Source organism: Rhipicephalus microplus, chromosome X (assembly GCF_043290135.1).
Source record: "Rhipicephalus microplus isolate Deutch F79 chromosome X, USDA_Rmic, whole genome shotgun sequence".
Taxonomy (NCBI): Eukaryota; Metazoa; Arthropoda; class Arachnida; order Ixodida; family Ixodidae; genus Rhipicephalus; species Rhipicephalus microplus.
In genome coordinates this window covers 100,343,901-100,370,159 of record NC_134710.1, presented here as the reverse complement: position 1 = coordinate 100,370,159, position 26,259 = coordinate 100,343,901, and the positions used below count along the sequence as shown (strand labels likewise).

Sequence of the window (26,259 nt, the reverse complement as noted above, 5' to 3'; positions counted from 1 at the left end):
ACTGTGCTAGGGCTGAGGTTGAATTTTGCTCACTGGATGACCAAGCGTCCATCGACACCCAGTCTGCCGCTAAACTTGTCGTTAGCGATGACACCTACATCTCTCCATGCTCTTTTGCGTTCGTGCCAGTTTCATGCAGCGCCATATTCGACGGCACGGTCTTGTTCACACCATCTCCAATATATGTCGCCCGAAGAGCCTTCCCCCTGCCTTTTGCTGCTCTCGATCTTGTAGAAGGCTCAACCACAATGCCAATTTATAATCATGAGTCGTCGTCTTTATCCCTACTTTGTCACGAGTGCCTTGGCCACGTCGAGAAAATCAGTTCTTCCAGAATTATATCTGTCCCCGATGAGGTGCCTTCTACCTTCGTCTGTGAACTGGCTGTCGTCTCAGCGCCTGACTCAACGTCGGCAAACATATTTCAACCATTCATCGCTGCAGATTTGACATTTTCGCAGCGTTCACAACTCCTCACCATTCTTGAGAGCTACCGCCACTCTTTCGACGTTGAACAAACATCTCTCGGCCGTGCCTTAGCAGTAGAATACCACATCGACACTGGGTCCCACTCACCGCTGCGACAACGACCATATCGCGTGTCCGCTACAGAACGCCGCGTCATTGCTGACCAAGTAGACGACATGCTTCGCAGAGGCGTCATTCGACCTTCACAGAGCCCATGGGCGTCTCCGGTAGTCCTCGTCAAAAATAAAGACGGTTCTATTCGTTTCTGTGTCAATTTCCGGCGATTGAACAAGATCACGCTGAAGGATGTCTATCCACTACCGCGCATTAACGATGCTTTGGACAGTTTACAGGGTGCCGAGTTATTTTCCTCGTTAGAGTTGCGGTCAGGCTAATGGCAGGTGCCTATGGCGGAGGCCGATTGCCCCAAAACCGCTTTTTTCACGCCAGACAGCTTATATGAATTCACCGCCATGCCCTTCGGACTTTTCAATGCACCTGCAACGTTCGAACGAATGATGGACAACATCCGGCGTGGACTAAAATGGAAGATATGCTTGTGTTACCTCGATGATATCGTGTTCTTGGCCCCTAACTTTGACACACACTTACGTCACCTTCAGCATGTCCTTACTTGCCTAACTAACGCCGGTTTGCAATTAAACCTCAAAAAAGGTCGATTTGCCATGGGTCAACTGAACATTTTGGGTCACGTTGTTTCCAAGGAAGGCATCCTCCCGGATCCCGAGAAATCGCGAGCTGTTATGGCGTTTCCTAAACCTGCCACCATCAAAGAACTTCGAAGTTTCATCGGCTTGTGTTCGTATTTCCGGCGATTCATCCAAAACTTCGCGTCTATTATATCACCTCTCACGCAACTTCTCAGCTACTGTAAAGACCTCTTATCGTGGTCCCCTGCCTGCGACGAGGCTTTCACCACCTTGCGACGGCTTCTCAAGACGCCACCCATTCTACGCCATTTCTATCCTGAAGCTCCAACTGAAATCCACACCGACGCCAGTGGTGCAGGCCTGGGTGCTGTGCTCGCACAGCGTAAACCGGAGCATCAGGAATACGTCGTGGCATACGCTAGTCGCACACTTACCAAGGCTGAGAGCAACTACAGCGTCACAGAAAAGGAGTGCCTGGCCATTGTGTGGGCTCTTGAAAAGTTTCGCCCATAACTATATGGTCGTTCTTTTGACGTCGTGACCGACCACCATGCGCTGTGCTGGCATTCGACGTTAAAAGACCCATCTGACCACCTCGCTCGCTGGGCGTTGAAAATTCAAGATTATGACATGCGTGGGTTATCGGTCAGGACGGAAGCATGCTGACGCCGACGCCCTTTCAAGTTCCCCCTTGTCCCAGAATGCCACAGCTGACTCGGCTTTCGATTCCACATTGTCGTCGCTTGACTTTGACACCATTGCTATCGAACAACGCAATGACCCGTGGACTGCGTCTCTCCTCAATTATCTCTCCGACACTTCTGAACTCCCAAAGACGCGAACGCTCCGGCGATAAGTTCCACACTTCTCGATACGTGACACGCTTCTCTATCGACGCAACTATGCACCAGAGGGACGCAAGTGGCTGCTCGTCGTTCCACGAACCCTGAGGTCGCATATTTGCTCCTCTCTCCACGCTGACCCACAATGTGGCCACGCAGGAGTCTTCAAGACCTACGAAAGGCTTCGACATCGCTACTACTGGCGTGGTATGTATACCTTCGTCCGCAACTTCGTTCGCTCTTGTGCCGAATGTCTGCGCCGAAAATCTCCACCACACGCCTCCGCCGGTGAACTGCAGCCTCTACCATGCCCTTCCCGACCCTTCGAACGGGTTGGAATAGATATTTATGGGCCACTTTCATTGACTCCGACTGGCTACAGATGAATAATAGTTGATATCGACCACCTAATGTGCTATGCTGAAACCGCTGCTCTTCAAACGGCTACAGCACAGGGGGTTGCCACTTTCCTACTACGTCATTTTGTGTTGCGTCATGGAGGCCCCCAAGAACTCCTCAGTGACCACGGCCGCGCCTTCTTGTCCGAGGTCATTGAAAAGTTGCACGCTGAGTGTGCTATTGTACATCGCACATGTACCGCTTACCACCCTCAAACTAATGGGGCTACCGAGCACTTTAATCGTACTCTCGGTGACATGCTATCTATGTATGTGACGCCTGACCACTCTAACTGGGACTTAGTCCTCCTATTTATTACATACGCCTATAATACGGCAACGCAAGTGACAACAGGCTTCTCCCCTTTTTACCTCCTCTACGGCCGTCACCCCTCCCACACCATTCACACCATTCTGCCCTATCGACCGGACGCGTCCGAGTGCCTACCGATCTTGAACGCCGCCAGACACGCAGAAGAATGCTGCCAGTTAGCTCGTTGCTTTACCTGCGATGACCAAAACAGGCAAAAAGCAATTCATGATGCCCAGACCTCAACTCCCGTTTTCCTTCCGGGTGCTCTTGTATGGCTGTCAGTGCCGCATCGCACAGCTGGGCTCTCTTTCAAACTTCTGCTAAAGTACGATGGGCTATATCGTATTCTCGAACAAACTTCGCCAGTAAACTACCTCATTGGGGCTCTTACGCCACCATCAGACTTGCGACGTCGCAACCGTGAGGTTGTACACGTCCAGAGGCTCAAGCAGTACCACGGTTCAACGCCGCCAGCACAGGACTAAGTCGCCAGGATGGCTGCTTTTTTTTTCTCCGTGGGGCCATTGTAAAGAAGAAGAAGTACTCCGGCGCAGAGGCAGCAGCATCGAGCGTGCAGCAGCGGCTCGAGCTCGGAAATTGCGGCTGGTGCATTGCCTTCCAAGCCTTCCAAGCATCAACCTTTCTGCTTAATAAATCTCCTTTATATATATATATATATATATATATATATATATATATATATATATATATATATATATATATATATATATATATATATATATATATATATTTATATATATATATATAATATATATATATATATTTATATATATATATATAATATATACATATATACGGTTCTAATGGCCTATAAGCGGCCATTATTTGACTTGATTTCCTGCCTACTGGCGTTTATTCTAGCCAGGCTTTGACTAATAGTGTAGGCCTAACCCTCAGTCGGCGTAACAGTCACTTTACAGAAACATACTTGCATTCTATCGGGCCCATAAGTTGTACATGCTGTGAAGAACAACTTTTTCACAGCTACGTCTGCGGTCTTGAGAATCACGAAACAAACATAAAGTAACGCAAAACAGGATATAACTGACAGGCCCCACCATACATGCTGAATCGACGAGCTTAACTGACATTGCAGAAGCCGAAATAGGAGTGCGAATTGATACAATATCAACGTTTAATAGCTCGGCAGGAATGAAGTTGGACAATCATCGCTGCCAATAAATTACATAATGTTTTGAAAGCTTTCGAGATTGCTGACGCAATGTCAACACCACAGGCATTTTTCATTTCGCGCGTTACTTTATTTTTATCGCAGTGAGTGATGGCGTGCGCAGACTCGACTTTCAATTCTATAGTTAAGGCAACAAGGAGGAGAAGGCAGGAAGGAAGGAAGGAGGGAAGGAAGGAAGGAAGGAAGGAAGGAAGGAATGAATGAATGAATGAATGAATGAATGAATGAATCCTTCATAAGTACAGCATACAGGCTGTTCTAGATTTGACTGCTCCAACTCTGACAAGCTGATTGACAGGTCAACCCTCGAAACTCTGCTCAAGTTAATTCTCGAGTTCAATAACTTCGAATTCAACGGCTCTCATTGCGTACAAATGAGAGGAACATAGATGGGTACGAAAATCGGCCCTACATACGCAAACGTCTTGGTGGGAGTGCTCTAATCTCGTTTCATAAGAGTGTGCCACTGAGGCTTGTGCATTTCAAACGCTACATTGATGACGTACTTTTTATTGGGACACATGGTGAAACCGAACTTCTAAACTTTATAGCGAAATTCAACCAGGTACATCCCGCTATAGCATTCTCCCATATTTACTCACTCTTGTCTGTAAACTTTCTCGACATCGCAATTAGCCTTTCCTTTGGATGCCTAATTACGAAGCTCTTTAAAAAGCCACTAGAGAATCGCCAGTTTCTTCATCTTGAAAGTAGTCATGTGTGCCATTCGAAGACTATGATTCCATGTAGCCTGGCACAGCGCTTTAGGCGCATATGCTCTGACCGTTTACCTTGATGCTCTGAAGATCAAGAGAGAGAGAGAAAGAGAGAGAAAAGGAAGGCAGGGAGGTTAACCAAATATTGGCATCTGGTTTTCTACCCAGCACTGGGGGTGGGGAAATAGAGCCAAGAAAGAGGGGGTATATATATATATATATATATATATATATATATATATATATATATATATATATATATATATATATATATATATATATATATATATATAGAGAGAGAGAGAGAGAGAGAGAGAGAGAGAGAGAGAGAAACACACGTGCAGTAATGAGAAAACGAAAACACCCACAGGAAGGGCATTCTGGCTACAACCATTCAGAAAGGCCGGTAGATCGCAAAATGTGCAGCAGTGCTTTCAGGGCCTTCTTCTGTGAAGTTGCATCTTGTCGATATTAAAGAATTCTTTCCTCCGACAGAGGTTGATTATCTAAATTGCTGAGTTCCTTGTAAAGGCACAGTCGTTGTCCACTATACTCTAGGCAGTCACAAAGGATATGTTGGATCGTTCCTTCTTTGCCACAGTGGCCACAGCCTGTGCTGTCGGCCATACCCATGCGGAAAGTGCAGGCGTTGGTAAACGCAATGCCCAACCACAGCCTACATAAAAGGCTCTGGTCTGCTTGGCAAAGCCTCGACGGGACTTGAAGACTTAACGCACGGTCAAGCGAGTACAGTCGCGCATGCTTGAAGCGCGGCAGATTCCATTGTGATGTGGTTTGCTGGCGAGCAAGCCAGCGGAGCTTTCGTGCAGCATCTGTCCAAGAAAGTGTTAGTAGTAGTTCATGATCTTCTGCGTGGGGTGAGCGGGCAGCTTGATCGACCCATTCATTGCCAATGATTCCGCAGTGACTGGGTAACCACTGAAATGCAATTTGGTGCCTTTTCTCAGTCAGGTGGTGTATAACCTCTGCTATCTCTAGTACCAGCTGCTCGTGCGGTCCACGGGGTAAGGCTCATAGGAGAGACTGCAGTGCCGCCTTCAAGTCACAGAAAATAGTAAACTTGCGTGTAGGTTGATCAATGACAAATTGCAACGTGGTACGAAGTGCTGCCAATTCTGCTGCCGTTGATTTTGTTGCGTGGGATGTCTTGGATTTAATTGTCATGACCAACCTTGGTATCACGACTGCTCCAGTTGAGCTGTTCAGCTGAACCGATCCGTCAGTGTATATATGTATGGAGTCTCAGTATTTTCATACAAGAGAAGTAATGTGAGCTGCTTAAGAGCCGGTGACGACAAATTGGGTTTTTTCTGGACGCCAGGTATGGTAATAATAATAATTGGTTGAGCGAGGCACCATGGCAGAGTCACAGGTCTAGCGGCAGTAGAGAACGAAGTTGGGATTGACTCGCCATGTGCGGTCACTATTTTGCAGTAAGATGTGCGTGGTCCGTCCACTGGTAGAGTGGCTAGGAGATGTCGAGTAGTTCGAGCAGGGTGTCGTATGTGTGTCCTCAGCACTTCAACATTAATGAGGGTATTGATGAGGTGGTCCCTTGTGATGGCTATAGTTGCAGCTGTTGATGCACTTTGGGGCAAGCCTAGACGAATCCGGAGTGCTTGAGCCTAGACACTTTGAAGCATTCGTATACTTGATTTACTTGCGTTGGTTAACGCAGGTAGGCTGTACCGAAGGAATCCAAGGAAAAGAACCCTGTGTAGTCGCAACATAGCGGCTGTGCACATTCCCCAGTTCTTTCCAGTGAAGAATTTGAAAAAATGGCAGATGCCTGTCAGCCGCATTTTCATGTATGATACATGTGGGCTCCATGAGAAGTCTGTGTCAATTATAACACCTAGTAACTTGTACGATCGGAGGTAAAGTATCCTTTCACTGTTTATCAGAACGCTGTAGTTCTACAATGGTTTGTGCGCAAATTCCACAAGTGCATATTTCTCGGAGGAAATTTCCAGACCTCGTTTACGGAGGTAAATAGCAGCTTGAGTGGCAGCTCTCTAAATTCGCCCTCGCAGCTGCAGACGTGTTACTGCAGACGTCCAAATGCAGATGTCGTCCGCGTACATTGACAATCTGACAGTACTCAGAAGATGCTCATGGAGAGTGATTAGCGTCAGGATGAACAGCACAGGGCTAAGTACGCCACCCTGGGGAACACCATGGTGGCTGTAATGTAGCGAAGTGTCACCATTCTCGGTTCTCACGAAAAAGGATCGCTCAGAGAGATAGCTGCGTAGCCACTGAAACATCCGACCACCCACTCCTACCTCTTTGATAGTGGTGAGGATAGCTTCATGAGTGACGCATTCATACGTCCCTTCAACATTAAGAAATAAAGAAGCGCAGAGGCGCTTACGACCTTTTTCGTGTTGCACGTAGCTGACCAGATCTATGAGGCTATCAATTGATGATCGACCACAGCGAAAACCAGTCATAGCGTCTGGGTAGATGTTGTGATGCTCCAGAAACCATTTAGTCATTCTAGTACCATCCTATCCATCACTTTGCCCGAGCGACTAGCCAGTGCAATTGGGCGGTACGATGTGAGCACCAATGGTGACTTGCCTGCAGGCTTCAGTAATGAAACCGAACGACTGGTCTTCCAGTTAACTGGTAGGGTGCCCTCTTGCCACGAATCATTGTATACCTCGAGAGGGCACTTCTCGCACACTCACCAAGGTGACACAGTGCTCTGTAGGATATTCCATTAGGCCCGGGTGCTAATGTCCGTCTACACAAAGCCAGTACTGCTTTAAGCCCATGAATAGAAAAAAGTTGACATAGAAAAAAAAAGACATCACGCGATCACGCGGTGATCGCGTGATGTCATGCCACCACGTGAGTGCGTGGAGATGTTGGAATCTGCGAGCTGACTGGATAATTTGGCACAGAACTCTTCTGCCACGTTGACCTCTGGTCTTTGTTGAGAGAGGGCTAGAGTCTTGAATGAAGACAACTGAATGGGAACTGTCCAGAGCCCTATTACTGTCCTCCACAAGTGTGATAAAGGCTTGTGGGGATCTTACGACGCGCAGAAGACTGCCCAACGTTGTCACTCTAGCTTGTCTATGCGGCGTTGTATCTTCTACTGAATACGTTTAGCTGTTCGTAAATCAATTGCTTTCTTGCTTCGGTACCTTCGTTCCGCACGCTGTCGGAAAGCACGAAGTCATTCTAATTCTACATCAAATTCGGTTACTCTCGAAGAGCATGTGAGGGTGCACACCGTGTCTTGCACTGTGGACTTTATCACCTCATCTAAGTGAACTTAGGTGTTCTCCTGACAGCGTTCTCCCATGAGAGATTCAGACTTGGTCCAGTCCACTCTTTGGATAGTGTCGCGTACCTTACAAGGTGATAATCCTTTGATCTTGAGATATGTGAGAATGTGGTCGCTCCCATGTGGTTTTATGTCCGCAAACCATCCGGCACATCTGACGAGACTTCGAGAGACAAAAGCCAAGTGAAGGCAGCTGCTGTATTCAGGGCCACATAATAAATGTGAGACTGCCGTCATTTAACAAGCACAGCTCGTTGTCTGAAGCAAACATTATCAGACTTCTGCCCTTTGCGCTGATCTTCGGGCTCCTCCATAGCGTATGGTGGGCGTTAAAGTCCTCGATGATGACCCATGGGTCAGAAGTGGTTAATAGGATGTGTCCTAGTCTTCTGTGCTCAAATATGCTTGATGTCGACAGGTAGGCACTGACAACAGTGACAGTAAGACCCCTTTTTCGCACTGTTAAGCGTACATATTGGTTATCATTGTCAGGTGGTACAGACTGAAGTATGTTAGTCAGGTCATGGCGAATAAACAGCAGGGCCTTGCTGTTTCCACTAAAAAAGCCGACATAAATTATTCGTATCTGGAGAGTCTGATAGCGCTCGATAAATTTTGCTTGCAGATGACGATGATGGGAAACATATTGGTGAAAACAAACTGACAGAAATCTGCAATGCGTGATGTCAGTCCCTGCGCAGTCCACTGAAAAATTGTTCCTTTTCTGACCTAGTTCCTGAAAGACAGTGGCTGGTGAGCCATTATCTACTCAAGAGCTGCGAGTACTGCACTCAGAGCGTCCAGCACTTGAAGTGCACTTCTGGCTGACGTTGTTGGCATGTTGTTTAACACCGTACGAATGGCATTATTTAGAGTCATAGAAGAGCAATCACTTGCATATCCAAGTTCCACTGCTTCTCTGTTATCGCAGCTTGCTTTGATGGAGGCGGCTTTTGATGTAGTTCTTCCACAAGTCGCGTGCTCGTAAGTGGCGGCCACTTTTCAGCAGAGAGAGAGAGAGATCTACTCGTTTTACCTCTTCCATCATCTGCATGCGCAGTGGTGTACACTGATGTGGGCGCCGTTCCCAGATGCGTTGACTTACTTCTTGTAGTGGATTGTGTTCTTCAGGAAGACCTTCGACGGTGACATCGTCATTTTCACCGGATTTTTTCAGCGGCCTCTTTGTGGGTAGAGCTGTGTCGCACCATTTGCCTAGGAACAGTAAACTCCGTTATGCGCGGGCAGTCTTTCGAAGATGCACTGTGAGCACCATGACAATAAGGGCACTTCAGTATGATTGCGCAGCATTCGTCCTCGGAGTTCTGAGCATCGGGGGCACACTGCGGAGTTTCTGCACACACCCTGCACATGGCCGATTTTCTGGCAGTTATGGTATTGCATAAGTTTTGGAATAAATGGTCGGACCTGGTGACGAAAGTGGCCAACCTTCACACGGGAGGGGAGACAGTCAGAAGATCAATATTTGAATTCTTGTTGCGAAGAGCTCAAGAAGAAGCTCTTAAAAAAACTATTCGGAAAAAATTATTGACGACGTTATACAACGAGACAGAGGGCGCAATCGGATGGACTGTTTAAAAGGTAGCGTAAAAAGCAATGGGTCGCAGTCAGCCTAATCGGTACTAACACATTCAGCGTTCATCCGCAAGGTGAAAAGTATACTGCGTAAACATTAAAACATCCTCACCCAAAGTGACAGACTAAAAGAAGTCTTTTCTGAGCACCCTCGAGTCGCGTATAGATGATGAAAGCTCCGCTTCGGTGGTCTAGTGGCTAAGGTACTCGGCTGTTGACCCGCACGTCGTGGGATTGAATCCCGGCTGCGGCGGCTGCATTTCCAATGGAGACGGAAATGTTGTAGGCCCGTGTGCTCAGACTTCGGTGCACGTTAAAGAGCCCCAGGTGGTCCAAATTTCCGGAGCCCTCCACTACGGCGTCTCTCATAATCATATGGTGGTTTGGGGACGTTAAACCATACATATCAATCATTATAGACGATGAAAAAACAACATACGTGGCGTTCTTAAGTCATATAAATTTGCTACCACTAACCGTACTGCTTGTAGCTGCTGCAAGAAACCACGCTGTAAAGTTTTACTCATTTATAACCTTCAATAACTGCGACCAGCACATCTAAACAATTCATTTTTATAATGAAAGGCAGCATTATTTGTGAATCCTCCAATGCATTAGCTTGAGAGTGGCACCTGCCTCATGCAATACATAGGCCACCCTGAAACGCCATTCAGAGTCCATTTTAGCAATCACAGATCGCCTGCTAAAGCTGAACCGAATCTTCCATTATCGAAACGTGCAAATATGCCCAGTCACACATTTAGTAACCTTAAAGTCGCGATACTAAAATCAAAGTTCCGCACCATCCATGATTGTGAACTACGCGAATGATATCTCATTCATAAATTTAACACTGTTTCAGCTAGAATCAACAAAAACGAAGAAAAACTGACCTGTCTTTCTCTAGAATAAGAGCGATGACGCACTGGTTGCACAGGGTAAAAATTCAAGATGCTATAAAAAGAACACCAAGACCACTGAATTGATAAACCTTACAAAACGACATGGTATTGACAGAGTATGGAAATGACACGATGAATGTTTTGTGAGATATACTGATGAACTTGGTCTTTGAGACATTAAGGAAAGGGTTATTGTTGTCACAGAAAGAACACAAGTCTCACTGGCACAAGTGACAGTGGTTAACTAAATGCATTTTCTCAAGTATCTCAATGTCGTCAGCATACAAGAATAAAGTTGCAAAATAAATATCATTAACGTAAATTAAAAATAAGAGTGAACCCAATACTGACGTTTAAGAGACTACGCTAATCGCTTTGTACATAGAAGACGCTTGGCCATTTACGGCAACATAACATGATCTATTAAGCCGACAGTTGTGAAGCGGATTCACCGCAGACAAGCCAGCATCAAAGTTCGTGAGTTTAACCAAAAAGAGTTAGTGGCTGACTACGTCGAAAGACTTGCTCAAGTTACAGCAGACTGTCAACCTATTCTCTCTGAAAAATAGTTTGGAAGATTTGCGTCATAAAACTAGCAATATTGGTGGTAGTTGAGTGGCCAGGGAGAAAGCCATGTTGATTAGGAATCCATAAAATTTTCACGCTAACTTACATTATGCTGTGAAGGGCCAGCTCAAAGATCTTCGATGTGGCATACAGTAGAAAAGTCTAGCGACTAGTAGAAACATCAGTTTCGCAGCCCGACCTAAATACTAGAGAAACACGAGTAGTTTCCCACATGCTGAAAATGGCGGAAGCATTCAGACAATTCTTTAATATTGCAGTCAGTACTGGGGTAAATTTACTACCATAAGCCTTCAGTATGGTAGAAGAGATGTCATCTGGGGCACATGATAACGACGGTTTTAAGTGCCTAATGCGTGAAAAAATGAGCGTTTCATCCAGACGGACTACTAGAAGTACTAATTGCCTTCTGCTGTTGTCCTATCTGAGTCCTAGAATCTGAGGTATTATAAACGGATCAAAAATAGGTGGTGAAACAGTTAGCAACGGCATTCGCTTCGACGCCGTCCGAGCCCAGTAGCCTGAAAGATTCCTCAATTTTGCTTGACTGTTTGCGTACATACTTACAAAACTCAGCTGACCTGCCAGAAACGTTTTTTTAAATAATGCAATATCTGAACTGTTGTCTCGTTTACATAGGATGCCCCAGCTATCTCTAGCCAGAATTAAAAAATATGCCGACATATGAATTTACAATGTGACCAAATGCATCTTGCTGACCAATGCCGGGAATCAGTCAAACTCTTTTTTTGTTCTAAATGATTCTTTAGTTTGATCTGTTTTATTTTCCTACCTTTCGAAGAAACCAAGATGGATAAAAAATTTACATGAGAAAGTTGTAGATTGGTTTACAAAACGTCTGATTAGGAAGTTTCAAACTTTATATATGGTAATAATTAATGTTTTTTTAGCTAACTACGAATGCCCGCGAAATACAAAGAATACAACGTGACAATTCAACTGGCGCGCCCACGCGCGCCGTGATTCTGGTGTGTCTAACATTCCGCCTACAACTAACACGCTTCCATAGTACCGTTTCATGACAGCGATAAGCAGTCACAGTGGTTCTTGCTTTGTGGCTGATAGCAAAACGTGTTCATCGCAAAGCTACCCCCACCATCGCGGCCCTGTCGAGACAGCACGATCGGGCGAATGCTATCGTCGTTCGTACGCAGAACTATATGGAGCACTAAAATCAGCCTCCGCCCTGGCGCGCAAGCGGGTTTGTCACGTTGTTTTTTTATTTTTCGTGGGCATTTGTAGGTGGCAGAGAAACGCTAATAATTAACAGATATAAAGTTCAAAACTGCCTAACCAGACGTTTGGTAAACCAATCTACAATTTTCTCATAAAAATGTTTTATCCACTTTCGTTTCTTGGTGAGTTAATTAATTAAACATATCTAAATAAACAATGCTTTAGAACACAAAAAAATAGTCTAACGCCAGGCAATGGTCAGCAACATGCATTTGGTCGCGTCGTAAATGCATGTGCCGGCACATTTTAAAACTCTGGCTTAAGATAGCTGGGGCACCCTGTATAGGCGTTTAGAAAGAGTTTGCAAAAAAAGCGTGGTTAATCCTCCTATCGAGGAATACGTAAAACACGAAAGTGAAACGTGTGTTCACAGAGGTAGTTGAAAGTTTATTGTGCATTGTGTCAGCAACAGCAACAAATCGCAAAGTCACGTGAAAAATGGCAACAAGCTCGAAACTTGTAGCGCACACCTCAAGCACAAAGCACGCGCGAAATTAGCATACGCAGGACGGCCACGGACAAACAACTGTCAATGTTCGACACTCAAAGCGCGCTATTCAAATAGAAAGAAAGACACACGAAATGGGCACACACAGCACAAGCAAGAACAACTGTCACAATTCTCACTTCGCCGTGGATCAGCAGCGCGCTCCTTTCGTAGACGCGGTCGTGGCAGCGAGTGAAGTGACCTTCGTCCTCTCCCGAATTGCGATGCAGTCTGATAAGCGCGCACGCAGGAGAGACCATGCCAGAAAACACCTTATCATGCTCCCTGGAAGCGACGACCTGGAGAGCGCGTCCAACGCGAGCCCGTGGTGCCATCTCATTACTGAGAACTAAAACGCGCAAACGTTTCGGAGCTCTGAAGACCGGCAGACGGTGTGGGGTGTGTATGAATGGCTTGCCATTAGCATCCTCGAGGACGTGCCCTTCGTGGCATAGTGGGTTGGCCGCGCGGCACGCGCGGCGAATCGAGAGGTTGCTGTTTCGACGCCGCCGAACAGAATCTTTCCTTGCTTTTTCTTTGCAATTTATTAATATGAATTTTACGTCATATCCGCGACCGAAATACGTCAGCAGAGCCGTGGTGGACATCGGCATAAAACACTTTCGAGTTGAAAACTGAACGCTTACTTTCATATCCTGAATGGTGGACATTTAGCCTTCTTGTGTGTGCGATCTTTATGGTTCAGTGCTCTTATTGATTCAGGGGAGAAACAGTGGGAATATTTACGATGTTTAGGGTTATATTGATAAATAAATTTACTCTTGCTTTTCATTCCAAACTCCACAAACTCCTCAACTTGTTCTTGAACATTTGGTTTGTCAGTAACCTGTTAACAATCAATGGCTGACAAGTAATAATAAAGGCCCGTGTGACCTCTCTTTAAAGTAATTATTGGAGATTAGTTGAAATGACTACTGTAGCTCGTTGTTTTGGCACATACATGTAATGTTACATTGAGTGGTGGGGAAATTTGTCAGCACGAAAAGGAGAGGTGTCGGAGCGTGAAACTTCAACAGGTTAATCATTTGACAGACAGAGGTCTAAGACGTTGTCTTTGCAATAGACCACTGTATTATGTTGCAGTAGAGAATTCAACGCCACGAAAATCCAAGAGCAGGCTGCACCTTTTCACAATGAAATGATTATAGTGAGAAAAGGTAGGCACGCTGCAGTCAATTTCAGGCACATTTAGGTCACCAAGAAAAATATTTCTGTGCTCGATTTGAGACGATATCACATGTTCAATAGAAGACGTGATATGAAACACAGCAGGGGAAATTCTGGACCGTAAGTATAAACATCCAATCAACAATTTTTCACTGCGCTGAAGGCTGATTTCTCACCAGATCGACTCTTTAAAACATTTAAGCTGTTTTTGTCTAATGAATTGCAGTGAATTGTCAATGGAAAAGCGCCTTTCTGTTTGGTTGCACTGAAATCTTGCCCGCTGCGGAAGGTGGTGAATGTCGCCAGAAGAAAGTCAGGTCAGGGAATTTTAGCGTCTAGACAGGTTTCAGTAAGGGCAACTTTAGTGATTGAAGAAGGAAGAACGTTCGCGAAAAACTCGTTTGTCTTGGTACATTGTGGTAGGAGCAATCTGGTAGAATATGTCTACATTACACGGCAGTTTGACAGCAGGCACTAGCTCAGACGGATTAAGCATGTCGTTGCGCGGAGCACCCCCTGAAAAGGCTTGAAGAGGCATCCTAGAGGCCACATCGAAGGGTCATTCTGGTACTGTAGTGTCTCCTCGTCAACCTCGATGTAGAATGAAAAGTACATCTGAAATTTAGTGAGAAGACGCCGTCAAGAGATGGGAGAGAGATCCATTGAAGTAAAAAAGTCGCAGTTTCACCAAAAGGGCAAAGCAATGAAGTGATAGCAACCTATTTGAATGATTACGATGCACGCATTTTAGGAGCAATAATAATTGTAGTTAACATGCGCTTGCTATGTAACCAAGTTTCCTGCGGCGCGGCCACAGTAGATGACCACAACAAGGCTCGTGCGTAGTGACGCCATTGATATATGAAGGAAGGCTGGCAATCAATTCATTTAGATTCGATCTCACAAAACCCTTCAAAACGCTGGTGTTAGAGAACACGGCCGGTCCAGGTAGACTTTTGGTGCTGTTTTTTTGTGTTGAGAGTGTAGCCTGTAGAAGCTCCCGCCTGCTGTGGAGGCACTAGCCGTGAGCTGATCGTTGCCGCAATAGCGCGGCAACCATAAGCGCCCTCTCCCGCCCCTTGTTCGTTCACAAGATAAGCGCTCAGACGACTCCGGCCGGAAACGCGATGTTCGCTGCGCAGAAACAGAAGCCCAGTGCATCCTTCCCCTTATATATATATATATATATATATATATATATATATATATATATATATATATATATATATATATATATATATATATATATATATATATAAGGGAAATAGGTGTATACTTAAGGGCTCGTTTTTCCATGTTTTGACACATTAAGGAGATCTAACAGACAATAATGCCAAGGAAGGTATAGGGGAAGTTATTAGACCGAATTCACATTACAATTTAGTCTAATAACTTCCTTTATACTTTCCTTGGCATTATTGTCTGTCAGATCTCATATATATATATATATATATATATATAAATAAATAAATAACGGAAGGAAGTGTATACCTAAGGGCTCGTTTTTCCGTGTTTTAACACAATATTAATGAGATCTAACAGACAGTAATGCCAAGGAATGTACAAGGGAAGTTATTAGAACTAATGTAATGTAAATAAGAAGAAAGAAAAGTGGATGAAAAAATAACCAGCCGTGAGCAGGAGTCGAACCTACGACCTTCGAATAACGCGTTCGATGCTTTAACCACTGAGCTACCACATCGGCCTTCTCTCCATCCACTTTTTTGGGGTTTATATGTGCATTTAGAAGTAGGAGTGACAGTCAGCGCCATCTATAAGCCAAGCGACGAGTGTGAAAACACCCTTTTATGCGCATGTTTGTATATATATATATATATATATATATATATATATATATATATATATATATATATATATATATATATATATATATATATATATATATATATATATATATATATATATATATATATATATATATATATATATATATATATACACACGTGAATGATGGAGGCTCCAGTGGCGGTGGCGGCGGCGACGACGGCAATATCCAGCCGTGGCTGTGCTTATAATTGCTATTGCATTAATATGTTCGGTGTTGTCAACAGCAGATGTGTGCAGGCTCATCTTCGGCACAAAAATGGTCTTTGGCCATTGCGGTTGATGTGGTCGTTGAGATACAGATATCAGCGATGATGCCATGGCTGTAACCGAGGTATATAGCTTTCTTTCTTTCACTTTCTGGTGGAAGAAGAACAGCTGAAGAGGCTGTCGCAGGAATCGCGCTGCGTCACTCGGACGTGTCTTCAGCTGGCGGCAAATTCAAAGGAGAAAGTATTGGAGAGAGACTGTCCATACTACGCACGCGGCTTGTAAATTGCAGATCGGTCACCACTCACATGCACTGGGAGGGCCACAGCTGCCGTCACTGGCATTGCGGCCGTGCACTTCATCTACACCTTACGCAGGAAGCAGACCTCTTCCCGTAGGAAGGCGATGACACGGGCTTGGTGTTGAGCACCGAGGGACTGATCCTTACGCAGGCGCTCGTTTTCTTCACGTAGTTGAGATACCTCGTCGCTGAGAAACGAGATTCTCTTCAACACGAAGAGGAGGAAACGGCGCAGACCGGCGAGATCGCAACCTGCAGCAACACACGTGGGTAGGGAACTGGTTCGGGAGCTGCATTCCTCACCGCAAGCCACAGAGTCGTTTTTGCTAGGCTTGGCATCAGCATGGCTCGGATCACACAAATTGCAGAGAAAGGAGCGAGATCTAGGCTTCAGAAGTTGCAGCTCTTCATCAGGCCAAGTTACACACTTCGCGCGAACACGCTCAGAGCAACTTTCACAGTGGAAAAAAAAAAAACTGCTGCTTACAGAAAAACGTGCAGGAGCACAGCAAGCATGCGTCCCTAATGGGAGCCATGGTGCGGAACCATACTGCTGCTCACACTACTACTAGTACTACTACTACTACAAATAATATTACTAGTATATATTATTATTATTAATATCTGGGGCTCTACGTCACAGAGCCATATGACGATGAGAGATGCCATAGTGGAGAGCTTCGGAAATTTACTTTATCTGATGTACTTTGACGTGCACTGACATTTAGTACATAAGGCTTCTGGTATTTTGCCTCCATCAAAATGTGACTGTCACGCACTGGATAGAACCGACAACCTTCTAGTCAGCAGCAGAGCCCCAAAATCAATGCTCCACCACGACGAACAGTTAGGTCATCCTGGGCGTGTGCTTGTTGCGCTGATCGGTGTTTCAATTTCGTTTCACCGTTCAACTAGGTTGAACTTCACTAGGCCACAGTAATTACTATATGCCGCTTTCCTATATTTTAAAGCTGCGATTGCTATTTCGCCCCCCCCAAAAAAACTGCAATTCTCTCATTTGACGTAGCCACTTCACTTCAGTATATAAAACGTTATCTTGCCTGACTATTTAAATAATTGTCCCAAATGCTGTCTGTAATGATCTTAAGATGGTTGCGGCAACAAGAAAAGGCATTTATGAGTACATTGAGCAAATATCAAAATATCCTGATTTTGAGCAGCATTTCAGACACATTTCTCGAAACACGTGCCCTGTAAATGTTGTGCCATGACGGAGCGCGAAACTAAGTAGTTTTCGAGCATATATATATATATATATATATATATATATATATATATATATATATATACATATATATATATATATATATATATATATATATATAATAGTATGCAGGCATCGTGGTGGAGTGGCAATAGCGTTGCAAGTAGTCAAGTAGATCCTCCGTGAGCAGTCACAAAGTGCTTAATTTCGACATTTCAGCCAGAGTCTGGCCTTCATCGGAATCTTGATGAAGACCAGACTCTGGCTGAAACTTCAAAATAGACCACTTTGTGACTGTTCACGGAGGATTTACTTGACTCTCTCTCTCTCTCTCTATATATATATATATATATTTATATATATACATATATATATATATATATATATATATTCAGCAGGAAGTTCAAGGGGTCTGGTACGTATAAAGAACACAAGCGAGTACACGTACGAAAGAGCAATACTTTTATGCCAACGTTTCAGCCGTGGCACGGCCTTCGTCAGGGAAATGACGAAGGCCGTGCCACGGCTGAAACGTTGGCATAAAAGTATTGCTCTTTCGTACGTGTACTCGCTTGTGTTCTTTATATATATATATATATATATATACATATATAGTGTGTGTGTGTATGTGTATGTGTGCGTGTGTGTGTGTGTGTGCACATTTCTCAATGCGTTTCATTTTACCTACTCGCAGTTCATGGAGCTGAGCTCGAGGGGGAACTTCACTCGCCAAGAGATACTTGCAGCGTTAACGGACAACCAGGGTAACATGGACATGGCGTACGCGCAGTTGACAAAGGCCACGCTCAAGCCGTTCCTCATGCGCATCTGGGGGCCTGGCACGGGAGTAGACAACGACGAAGGTCGCCGGCCGTCTCCGCTCGGCGACAAGCGGGAGGAAAGTGTCACGGATCGAGTCAAGGACTGGCTCGAGTCCCTGGACGCAGCATCGCAGCTGCCGTCCAGTAACACGTCCTCGCATGATGAGAGGCGGGGCAAGCGCCACTCGTTTCATGGTCACCGCAGCGACCAGTCGTTCTGCAGCGGCAACCGCGACCGATCCAGCTCACCAGCTTCGTCCTTCTCGAGCCTTAGGGAAACCTCGGAAGTGAGCAGCGTCTCATCGGCCGTCCCCGGTGGCAGCTCCAGGCTCGAGGCGATTCTCCGCCGCCGAGAAGCCCAAAAAGAATTTGAAAAGGATCGCAAGTCAAAGAAGGAAGCGAACGCCGATGGCAGCAAGAGGCGATGGACGCTCGCTTCGGTTTTCAGCGCCAAGAAGTCCAGTTCGCCCGTCAAAAAAGACGCGTTCACAGAAGCAGGTTCCTCGGCTCAAAAGTCCTCCTCACAGACGACGCTGGCGTCTGACACCACACAGCTTGACAGCAGCAGCAGTGGTGAAGCTACCGAGTCGATCGAAACGCTGACGTCGATCGAAGCTACAGGTGCGAAGCCAAAAACCTTTTTGGGCCGTTTTTCATCGTTGAAAAATGACAGTAGAAAGAAAGACACAAAGGCGACCGAAGCTGCTGAGTCGGGTGCTTCAAACAATTCTGTGAAAGGCTCCCCTATGGCGCAGAGGGCTGCAGAAACATTGAAAGATGAGTCGGATAGCAAAACTGTCACAATAAAGGAAACAAACACACTTGAGAGTCAGACACCAAACGCACAAGAAACAAAGCAAAAGGATGATGCTAACGGAGACACTACACCATTTGCTGCAAACCGAAATGCAATTGAAAACATAAAGCAGTCTATTCACGCCGCGAAAATTTCGTTCATGTCGGCTCCTCCAGGTGCTGCTGTCCAGCATTCGCCCGAAGACGCCTACGAACAATCAGATAATGGGCCCTTGCCTCAGAATTGTGGACGAGATAAGTTAGGTGGAACCTCGTTGACGAAAGACTCCGTTGAAAAACCAATAGAAAACCATTCCAGTGAACTAGCTGTTGGCAAAAATCTCAAAAACGAGATGGAAGTTGATACTCACAAAGGAATACAGCTACTAAACGTAACAGAAAATACGCAAGCCACCGTAACGAAGCCATCCAGTTCTCCAAGCGAAAGCAAAGGCACATCACCGCAAAAGCAACCTGGCCAGTCTCCAGAGGCACACGCGGTTAGCAAAAATACCGCTGCTAATGCCATATGTGCATCGCTTCTTAGGCCACGAGATACAAACGTTGTTAACGGCGCAGACAGAAAGAGTATGGTCAAAATGACTACAACAGAAGCTTTGCAACCATCAGCGTCATCAACGCCCACAGTCGTGATACACCACACTGAGAGCTCAGCCGCACTTTCGGCTCCCGGCAGCTCGAAAAGGAGCAGCCAGTCTGCGTCCTCCGAGTGCATACCTGTAAATGAAAGTGAATTGGTTGGCGCAGACGGGAACGTGAAAGCAGCCGAATACTTTTCGATGAAGAGCCGGCCAAGTGACGCTGATAAAGACAATGCTAAGGCAGCGAGCGCAGTGAACACGGGAGGAGAGGGATCAACCTTTGCGGTTACCAAAAAGCTGGGAAATCACCTCGCGGACACGGCAAGCGTGAGAAGGCATGAACGCCCGCTCACCAATGGGACTGCTGAGAACGTCGAGCTTGAGACACTGAGACCGCCGACTACTGCGGGTAAGGGCGGCCCGCTCCGCCGGCCGTCGGTGAGGCGGGTCAGCCGTGAAAGTGCTGACGAATGTGTGGTCAGGGACCGAGACGGCAATGCTCTAATCGTGAAGCCCCAAAAGCCGATCGAGCGTCGGGGCAGTGTCAATGCACGATCGGGCTTGCAGATTTCCAAGGCGGTGGCAGCCAACATCGCCAAACTGCGCTCAGTTCCACCCCCAAGAAAGCGCAAACAGGTGGTGCAACCCAGGCCAGCCGGCAAGCTTCCCACAGAGAAACAGAAACAGTACAAGGTACATCATATCATGTGTCCACCTGTTTTCTTTTGTATTCTGTTGGAAATGCACTACACTAAAATAATTAGTTAATTATTTATTACCCCGACGTAATGTCCATAACGTCAGGAGTAAACTATATTCAAGGAAAAAAATGCTTTCAGTCTCTCTTATGCTCATCTTTTCACAATTCGCAAAGCTACCAAACTCTAACATTTTGAGGGCCATTGGAATGAAGTTCCTACACCTTCATTTTGCGTAAACTGAGATGTTCTCGTTGAACAAGCCGGGGTGTCTCAGCTTGCTGAAAAACCATTTTTGTGATAGGCGACTTAATAAATTTATGCGTGAGATCTGCTTCACTGTTGTTCAGAAAATTTTGATGGTGTAATAAACTCACTTGTCACGTTGTAGCCAGAGTACGAGAACTAGTATATTCTGGACCTCTTTCATCCGATGGTCTTCTAGAAATAGCTTGATCGGCTCATGAGTTCGGCGGTGTCGGCCTCAGATTCTGATAAATTCAGATTTATCGGGTATGTTTTGAGACTAAATATGACGTAACTTCCCGTAAAAAGTAGTCTCGTGACTGAAGGTCACGTGAAATCACGTAACTATTCACGTCACTGATTAAGTAGCAAAGCATAGTAACTAGTCACGTGATTAAAAAATATGCAACATCGCTTAACACAATGTAAAGATGATTATGAGTATAGTCACGTAAATAAAATCACGTGTAATATTCTGTAACTACCAAGTGACTAAAATGACATATCATCTAGTCGCGTGATAAAACCACGTAACTTGTCACTTAAGATGCCTTCACCCAGAACCAGGTAACCGGTAAACACGCGACATGTTCCCTCCACAAACTACGCCGCTTTGGCCACGTGGTTAAAATCACGTAAAATGTAGTAACGTCACGAATATGGTAATATTACGCAGCCAGTCACGTGAATAAAATTACTTAACTATTAGTCGCGTTGCTAACATCACGCAAACGCTAGTCACGTCACCAAGATCGCGTACCATTACGGAACAGCTATTAACGTGACATTATAGCGTCATCAACACGTAACTAGTCACGTGACTGAAAGTTAATCACGTGACAAATTCTCACTAAAATCACCTGACATATAGTCACGTTACATTCTGCCAAAACAATACTGGTAATGACGTGAACAAATTTATGTAACATCACGCAACAAGTATATAGTCACGTGATTAAAAATCCCGTCACATCACGAATGAACTAGTCACGTAACTAAAATCACGTGAGATGTTCTTTGCAAGGATCTAAATTGAGCCGCGTATTCATCATCATCATCATCATCATCATCATCATCATCAGCCCGACTACGTCCACTGCAGGACAACTTTCGGAAAAATTGCCATGGTGGATACTGGAAAACATGATGGGCGTAGTGGAAATAATAGTGGGTATGGTGGAAATTATGATGGATATGGTGGGATGTAGTGGAAATTATGGTGGATATGCCGGGACATACTGGGTGGTATGGTGTACAGAAGATGGGTAAAGTGGAAGTGATGGTGGAAAGTAGAGGCTATATAGTGGGCAATCATGGGACACTGCCCACCATTGTGATAATGCTGGGAAGCCCTAAGCATATGGTGGGTGGTGCTTATTATGGTGGGCCACATGTTGTACTAAGCTGAGAAACTCTTCCAATCACTGCGATAATGCTGAGAAGCACTAAGCTGATGATGGGTGCTGCTTATTATGGTGGGCCACATGGTGTACCAAGCTGAGAAGCTCTGCCCACCATTGCGATAATGCTGGGAAGCAGTAAGCAGATGATGGGTGGGCTTATAATGGCGGGCAATTTATATAGTGTACCAAGCTGGGATCTGTACACTACATGTTCTATCACCATGATTTCCACCAAAGGTTAGGCCTACCGACCAAGCCCGTACAATTGTGTTATCCGTGCTTCTGGGTTTCAGAATACATGATTTCGACGATTACGAATGACAACACAGCGCAGCCATGCCATCAATTAACCTAAATTAGGCATTTTTCATTGTGTATGGTGTCCGCTCAAAAAGCAACAAACAGCGATGCGACGCGATTAAAGCACTCCCAGAGAACGTACGTCTCTTCTCACCGACAACCGCCGGTCGCACTCTCTCGCACTTCTCTAGATTTTATGCGTGAACTCAGACGTGGCGATTCGTATGCTTGGGGAACCAATATGATAGCGTAATGTTTCCGGCACACTGCATTCGTTTTGGCCAAGCCGTTATGTAGTTGTTGCTATAGCGAAAGAGCTACAGCATTGCGCTGGCACGACCGCCCTCTACGTTGCGCGAAAAGCATCCCAATACTCAATCAAGTAAATTAGGCGGGCGTATCCCTCAAGAGGAAGGTATATAACAGCTGTATCTTGCCGGTACTTAGCTACGGAGCAGAAACCTGGAGACTTACAAAGAGGGTTCAGCTTAAATTGAGGACGACGCAGCGAGCAATGGAAAGAAAAATGGTAGGTGTAACCTTAAGAGACAAGATGAGAGCAGAGTGGATTAGGGAAAAAACGGGGGTTAAGGATATCATAGCTGAAATCAAGATGAAGAAATGGACATGGGCAGGGCATGTAGCGCGTAGACAGGATAACCGCTGGTCATTAAGGGTAACTGACTGGATTCCCAGAGAAGGGAAGCGGGTTAGGGGGAGACAGAAGGTTAGGTGGGCAGATGAGATTAAGAAGTTTGCGGGTATAAATTGGCAGCAGCAAGCACAGGACCGGGTTAACTGGCGGAACATGGGAGAGGCCTTTGTCCTGCAGTGGACGTAGTCAGGCTGATGATGATGATGATGATGATCCATGGAATGAGCCTAGAAGCGTCATAAAGCGTGAGCAGATGTTGCTCTTTTGAACGAACGTGAAACGAATATTAAACTTGGCAGACCCCGCCGGTAAACTGTTGCTGCTCCCCAGTAAACTTGTTTTTTTTTCTTGCAGTTGTGAATTGTAAAAAAATAGCACTGGTGCCATTAACACAGTGGCAATCGTTATAGGCAGCAGTTGCTTGTGTTTAATAAACGTGCAAATTTTAGTAGCAGGTGCAGATCACGTCTATGTCGTGTACACGACAAACTTAACTGAAGTTTTTTGAACGGTAAGTTTGTAAGTCAACTAACTATTTAACACCCACTCAACGTCATGTTGGTATGGCGCGGTGGTTAGTGTCTCCGAATAACAATCCGCAGGTATCAAGTTCGATCCTCCGTGGCACCTTGTTTTTTTTACGGCACAGGTGCTTTTTTACACCGTTTTTTATACAAGTCTTTTTTATTTTTTATGGCAGCTCGTCACGGTGATTATGAAGCCATTTCGCGCTGAAGCGTTGCCGGCACTGCAGCATCCACCATATCCCACCATGCGCCATGATGGACGTTTCCCACCATTCACCCACTACATTAATCCACTATATTGGTGGGTGGTCATTTACACCATGCCCACCATTCGTTTTTTTCCGATAGGTAGGCCTCTCCCATGTTTCGCCAGTTAACCCGGTCCTGCGCTTGCTGCTGCCAATTTATACCCGCAAACTTCTTAATCTACTCTGCCCACCTAACCTTCTGTCTCCCCCTAACTTGCTTGTCTTCTCTGGGAATCCAGTGAGTTACCCTTAATGACCAGCGGTTAACCATTCTACGCGCTACATGTCCGGCCCATGTCCATTTTCTCTTCTTGATTTCAACTATGATATCCTTAAACTCCGTTTGTTCCCTAATCCACTCTGCTCTCTTCTTTTTTTTTTTAGAAAAATTGAAATTGCTCCAGCCACAGTTCAAAAAGAGCCCGACGTTTCGGGACCGACTCGGTCCCTTCCTCAGGGGGTGACTGTCTTGGTCATGGAAGTGTCGTCGCGTCGTGTTCTCTCACCACGGCTCCGGCTTTCCCTTTCCACCACGTTTCGGAGACCGTGAACCCGAAGGCATTGTTCCCAGCGAGCGGTTCACGTTGGCAGGCGTATGCTGGATGTGCCAAGACTCGAGCAAGAGCCTCTTTCCCAAATTCCGTTCTGTTTCAATAACAGAAGCGCCGTCTAAGTCAATTTTATGGTCGTGCTTCTCGCAGTGCTCCGCCAGAGCGCTACGTTGCACTTCCATCTTCCTGACGTCGTTCTTGTGTTGGCGCATTCTTTCCGGGAAACACTTGCTCTCGCCTATGTAGCAGGCTGGACACCCAGAACACGACACTTTGTAGACAACGCCCGGGTGTAGCTCCCTCGGAGGTCGGTCTTTCGGCCGCGGTAGCAAGCGGGCGAGCGTCGAAACAGGTTTATGGATTACCGTGACCCCGGCTTTTCCTAGGACTCTTGAGAGCTGTTCACTTATGCCCGGCACATATGGAATGGCGACGCGGTTGTTTGGCGACTTCGTTTCTCTCGTGTGCGGTGGTGTGGCCAGGGCGGAAAGAGGGTCGGGCGGTGTGTCGCTTGCAGGTGTCTTTCCGCGGTGCGGTGGTTGTCGTCTCGACAAACGGCGTGACGCCCGGCGGATGAACGCTTCTGTGTAGCCATTCCTTCGTAGCTCGGCGACAATCCTCTTTTCTTCTTTCTTCCTCTCACCTTCCGACGTGCAGATTACTCGTGCACGTGAGAGGAGTGCCGAAACCACTGAAGCTTTGTGGGCAGTTGGATGACAGGATGAAAAATGCAAATACCTGCCAGTGTGAGTTGGCTTTCTATACACCGAAAAGGTCATGCGCTCGCCCTGTCGTCTGACTAAAACATCGAGAAACGGAAGCGCCCCGTCTCGCTCTCGTTCCACCGTGAACTGTATCGCTTGGTCGATGGAGTTTAGATGTTCGAGGAAGCTGTCTACTGCTGCCTTCTTTATTATGCAAAAACAGTCATCCACGTACCTCACAAATACTTTCGGCCTGTCAATAAAGGAGCCCAGTGCCGTCTCTTCTATGTGTTCCATTGTGAGGTTCGCAGCCGTAACTGAGATCGCCGCTCCCATCGCAGTCCCGCTGGCTTGTCTGTAGAAGCTCCCGTTGACGCTGAAATACGTCCCCTTGAGGCAGTATTCCAGTAGGCGACACAGTTCGTCGACGCCCAGGCAGGTTCTTTCATCCAAGAGCTCATCTTGGTTCAACGCTGCTCGTGCGCTAGATACCGCTAGTGCTACGGGCACACTGGTGAACAGGGATACGACGTCGAACGAGACGAAGCACTCATCGCTGCTCACAGTCACATCTCTCATGCGCTCCACGAAGTGGCTGGCGTCGCGTATGTGGGTTGGTGTTTGCCCCACGAGCGGCGCGAGAGTCCGGTGGAGATACTTGGACAGCGCCCGGAGTGGAGATGTTGTAAAATCCACGATAGGACGGAGCGGAACTGTGGGCTTGTGGGTCTTGGGAAGCCCGTAAAATCCTGGTGCAGAGCCGTTCCGGCAGATGAGCTGGAACGGCTTGTCTTCTTGTCTCTTAAGGTTACACCTACCATTTTTCTTTCCATTGCTCGCTGCGTCGTCCTCAATTTAAGCTGAACCCTCTTTGTAAGTCTTCAGGTTTCTGCTCCATAGCTAAGTACCGGCAAGATACAGCTGTTATATACCTTCCTCTTGAGGGATAGTGGCAATCTACCTGACATAATTTTAGAGTACTTGTCAAATGTGCTCCACCACATTCTTATTCTTCTAGTTACTTCAATCTCGTGGTTCGACTCCGCGGTTGTTACCTGTCCTAAGTAGACATAGTCTTTTACAACTTGAAGTGCACTATTACCTATCTCGAAGCGCTGCTCTCTTCCGAGGCTGTTGTACATTACTTTCGTTTTCTGCAGAATAATTTTAAGA

At 46.0% G+C, this 26,259-nt stretch overlaps 1 protein-coding gene across 4 annotated transcripts in view; it reads left to right on the top strand.

Moving 5' to 3' along the window:
• Positions 1–26,259, top strand: part of LOC119176303 (uncharacterized) — a 246,952-nt gene that overhangs the window by 172,370 nt on the left and 48,323 nt on the right. For all 4 annotated transcript variants that reach the window (XM_075877328.1, XM_075877330.1, XM_075877329.1 and 1 more), the window contains one exon: positions 18,231–20,447. In XM_075877328.1, coding sequence (XP_075733443.1) covers positions 18,231–20,447 — 2,217 coding nt within the window. The remainder of the gene's footprint in view (positions 1–18,230; positions 20,448–26,259) is intronic.